Source organism: Mercenaria mercenaria, unplaced genomic scaffold (assembly GCF_021730395.1).
Source record: "Mercenaria mercenaria strain notata unplaced genomic scaffold, MADL_Memer_1 contig_647, whole genome shotgun sequence".
In the NCBI taxonomy this organism is placed as follows: domain Eukaryota; kingdom Metazoa; phylum Mollusca; class Bivalvia; order Venerida; family Veneridae; genus Mercenaria; species Mercenaria mercenaria.
In genome coordinates this window covers 15,900-20,719 of record NW_026463534.1, presented here as the reverse complement: position 1 = coordinate 20,719, position 4,820 = coordinate 15,900, and the positions used below count along the sequence as shown (strand labels likewise).

The 4,820-nt window shown below is 35.6% G+C and overlaps 1 protein-coding gene across 1 annotated transcript; it reads left to right on the top strand.

Annotated features, from left to right (window-relative positions):
• Positions 1-2,588: 2,588 nt before the first annotated feature.
• On the top strand, positions 2,589-4,589 carry LOC128554692 (uncharacterized). Its single transcript, XM_053536000.1, has one exon. The coding sequence runs from the start codon at positions 2,589-2,591 to the stop codon at positions 4,587-4,589; it is 2,001 nt and encodes a 666-aa protein (XP_053391975.1).
• Positions 4,590-4,820: the final 231 nt, after the last annotated feature.

The window sequence follows — 4,820 nt, the reverse complement described above, 5'->3', positions numbered from 1 at the left end:
GTGAAGAAATTACCACTAATGCTGAAGAAATTACAAAAGTAAAAAATGTTTTCTTTAAAACAAGAAACACAATTAGCTAGAACAAAAAATACTGTTGATAGTTATCTGCTTCTGAAGTTGCCCACAACAAAACGAGTTGATGATTTAGCTGAAATAATTCTTAAACTTAAAAAAAAAGACAGGAAAATAGAAAAAAGGGTAGAGGAAGTGAGACATGAAGCGTTTCTCTTTGAATACTATTATAATCATACTTTTGATTACATACAAATGAAAAAGTATTTTGACCGTCGTGGTGCCTGGATACATTCAACATATAAAAATATGGCCGATCTGAACTATTTAAATATATTTGAAATAAGACCTGGAATTTTCGTAAATTATGAAAATTTTATAAACACAAACCAAGAATATAAAATAGATGTACTAGATATGCTTTTGAGTGGTGTGTTTATAGTCAGAAAAACCGGAACTTATATAATAGATTTTAAGATTTTATTAAAGGGTGCGAGCTCCCCGGGTGAACCGTATAAACCGACTAAAAGCACAATATCAAATTTTATATTTAGGTGGCGAAATAATAGACCTCAGGATGATGTTTTATTTTTTGATATATTTGATAATGTAAATATAACAGCTGAGGCAGCTGAGGACTTTGACACTGATAAGTTAATATCTATGTATAAGAAATAAATTAAAATTTATCTAAAACAAGGAACAATGTTTGATATTCACCCGTATGACGATTCAGCATCTACAGAATTAACATTTATGCTTTTGATGGGCAGTTACATCAAATTCTACATATCAGATGAACCTGTATCCTATGATATAAACAGACTTTTGGATTAAAAAGCTTAATTAAAGGTTTAATTTAAGTTTTAATTACTATGTGTACCCTGATAATATACTTACTAATTCAAAATAAGATCAAATATCTTACATTTTATCAATAAATATAATATAATATAATCTGCCAAAAGTTTGCCAAAGATTCGGCCAAAGATTCGGCCAAAGTAAAAGCAAATGACAGTTTGCTGCCAACTTGGCAGAAAAATGGCAGACTTTTGATTGGTTGAATTTGTGGTTTCCCACATAGCCATTTTCAGAAAATACAACGTAAATTCCAATTAAAATAGGGCTCGCTTCATAACATTTTCAGAAAATATGTCAGCTATTTATAACCAGGTTTTCTGAAAATATGAGAAAATGAAAGTAAAGTTAAAACCTGTGGGTTTTTAATTGGTTGGTATTGGTCGGTTTAGGTTAAAGACTAAAATTAAGTTGGGTCAAAATCGGGCTCGCACCATCATATATATAACTACTCGTACGTTGCCACGAGGTTAGAAAAGAAAAAAGGTTATCTCGAATAAAAAAAAGCTATCAGAGATTTGAAAAAGACAAAAAAGAATAATGTTATAGCGTGAATGATTTATAAAAAAAAAGAAAAAGAAACAAAAACTCAGTACATTTAGTACTACTATTACTACTACTACTACTACAACTACTGCTACTACTACTACTACTACTGCATGTACTATCACCACTACTACCAGTACCAATACTACGACCACCACTAACACTACCACCAACACTACTACCACGACGACCACTACTACCCCTGCTACTACCACTACCAATACTACGACTATCACCGCTACTATCACTACATACCACCACCACCACCACTACTGCCCCCACCACTACAACCAAGCCCGCCCGCTTAGCTAAGTAGGTAGAGCGTTGGTCTACGGATCGCGGGGTTGCGAGTTCGATCCTCGGGCCGGGCGTTATGTTCTCCTTGACTATTTGATAAATGACATTGTGTCTGAAATCATTAGTCCTCCACCTTTGATTCATGTGGGGAAGTTGGCAGTTACTTGCGGAGAACAGGTTTGTACTGGTACAGAATCCAGGAACACTGGTTAGTTTAACTGCCCGCCGTTACATGACTAATATACTGTTGAAAAACGGCGTTAAATCCAAAACAAACAAACTACTACCACAACCACCACCATTACTACCACTACCACTACCACTACTAGAACGATCACCACAACTACTACCACTACCAATATTAATACCACGACCACTACTGCTATCACTGCCAATACTACGACTATGGCCACTACCACTTCTACCATTACTAGTTCTACCACAATCACTACTACCACTACCAATACTACGACTACCTCCACTTCTACCACTACCACTATTGCCACCACTGCTACGGCTACCACTACCACCATCACTACTACCACTACCAATACTACGACCACCTCCACTTCTACCACTACCACTACTACCACCACTGCTACGGCTACCACTACCACCACCACTGCTACCACTACCAATACTACGAGATAATAAAAAAATAATACTCACATGTCCCCTCTGAGCTACCGTATATATGTCATACAATACCGACATTATTTTTTGCTTGTACGTTTTTTTAAACCTGTTTATGCTTTGTCCGTATGAAGGGAATTTGAATTAAGATATAACTCAAATTAAGTCAATTAAGATGAATGTTTTTACAAATGTAATTACATGTTATAAGTCATTTATTTCATGATTTCAGATAAATAATAATGAAAAGAATAACTTGCTGTGTGTGTGACAGATGGCCGAAGTACAGAAGAAAGGTGTCTGGCATTGAACTGAAGAATTATGTAGAACGAATTTTAGACAGAAAAGTAGATGAGAATGAAGTCATTTGTACCGCATGCTCGATAAAATATTACAAGGCCAAGAAAACTGAAAAATACCAAAACAATGTTAATTCAGCACATAAAAAAACAAGTTCACATACAAATAGCTCGCAGTCGACATGCCATCTTAGAATGAAATCGGTGTCTTACTCGCATAAGTACTGTATTATTTGTAAAAAGAAACAAAACAGTCGCAGATCACTCATTGTTTTACCGAAAAAGGCACAGACGCAAGCCTTTATTGAAGGAATCTATATACCAAAAAAAGCTAGACTTTGTCGTAATCATATAAAAGGAAAGCTTATTAAGGATGCAGATCTGAAAACAATGCCAGTCAATGAAGGAAAAAAATTGTACCTAACTCCAGAGATTAGCTCTCTAATTGAAGAAATGAGAGATCACATGAAAAGAACTAGCTACATTAACTTTGATACATTACCAGAAGAATATTATCATAATCTTACAGGGTTAGAAAAATCTCAGTTTGACGAGCTGTGCACGTATATTGAGGGCCGACGGAACACATGTGTTAGGTCAATAAAAACAACAGTAGGCATACTTTTGACAAAATTAAGAACTGGACTTGCAAACAAGCTTTTGTCAGTAATGTTTAAATTAAAAGTAAGCCAAATTCAAAGAGCTGTACATTCGGCAAGATGCGCTCTTCTTTCTCACTTTGTGCCATATAATCTAGGATTTTCACATATAACGCACGATGAATTTTGTGAGAAGCATACTACGAGTACGGCATCCACACTATTTAAGTCAAGCCAAAATGCTAATGAGGCTGTTATTGTCTTAGATGGCACTTACATATACATACAAAAAAGTGCTGACTACTTATTTCAACGAAAGTCATACAGTTGCCACAAAAATCGGCCACTAGTAAAACCTATGATGATTGTGGGATCTGATGGGTATATACTAACAGTTCTTGGACCATACTATGCTAACGGTAACAATAACGATGCAAACATAATGAAACATGTGTTTGATGTCAATGACGAGAATATCTCATCATGGTTACGAGATGATGACATCATCATCGTTGATCGCGGCTTTAGAGACGCTATAAAGTTCTTGGAAGATCTAGGTTTGACTGTGCACATGCCACCATATTTATCCAAAGGACAAAAACAACATACCGTACAAGAAGCTAATCTTTCAAGACTTATCACAAAAGTCAGGTGGGTGGTGGAAAGCTCGAATGGAAGAATAAAGCACTGGAAATTGCTGAATGATGTCATGCAAAATAGCTTGGTCCCATATATTGGCGATTTTACCAGAATAGTCTGTGCAATTATCAATAAGTTTAGGCCTCCATTAGTTACCGATGATGAGCAGTCACATAGAATTGCTGCTGAAATGAAAGAAAAATCTGTGCTAGGCAATCAGTTGCAAGTTTACCTCGAGGAAAATGAATTCGTTTCTAAGAGAGTAGTGTATAGATCGGCATTAGAATATGATCTGGCTGAGTTACCTCGCCTTACCTTAAACGAACTGCGAGAAGTGACATTTGGTGTATATCAACTAAAACAAGCACAGAATTATACGTATGAACATTACAACGAGAACGGTGATTATATCATTGAATGTTTGAAAACAAATCCAAAAATACTTAAGGTATCAATTCAGTCAAGACACACCGGAACACTTAAGTACGCCACATGGATTCAATTTGGATCTGCAGACGAGGAAGAAAAAATTAAAGGTTGGTATTGCAAATGCAAAGCAGGGGCAAGAGTGGTCGGATGCTGTGCTCATCTAGCGAGCATCTTGTGGCATATTAGCATCGAAAGGTTCGAAAAGAAAGTTAAAGTTAGCATGAATGAGAAAAGCAAGTTAAAGGACGCTGGAAGTATAAAGAGGAAAGAAGAATAAAAATATAGTATAACACGATACTAAAGATGTCTGTACTTACAAAATTACACAGGCAAAGGGGTAGATTACATATTTAGTACAATGTAGAATCATAGAATCATTGGAGTGTGACTAACTGAAGATGTTAGATTAAAACTAAAACTTGTAGTAACAGTTTTATTTATGTATTGTACGTGTCACTTTATACGAAAAATACGTTTTCGTTGTGGTTAATACTGTAACATTTGTTGT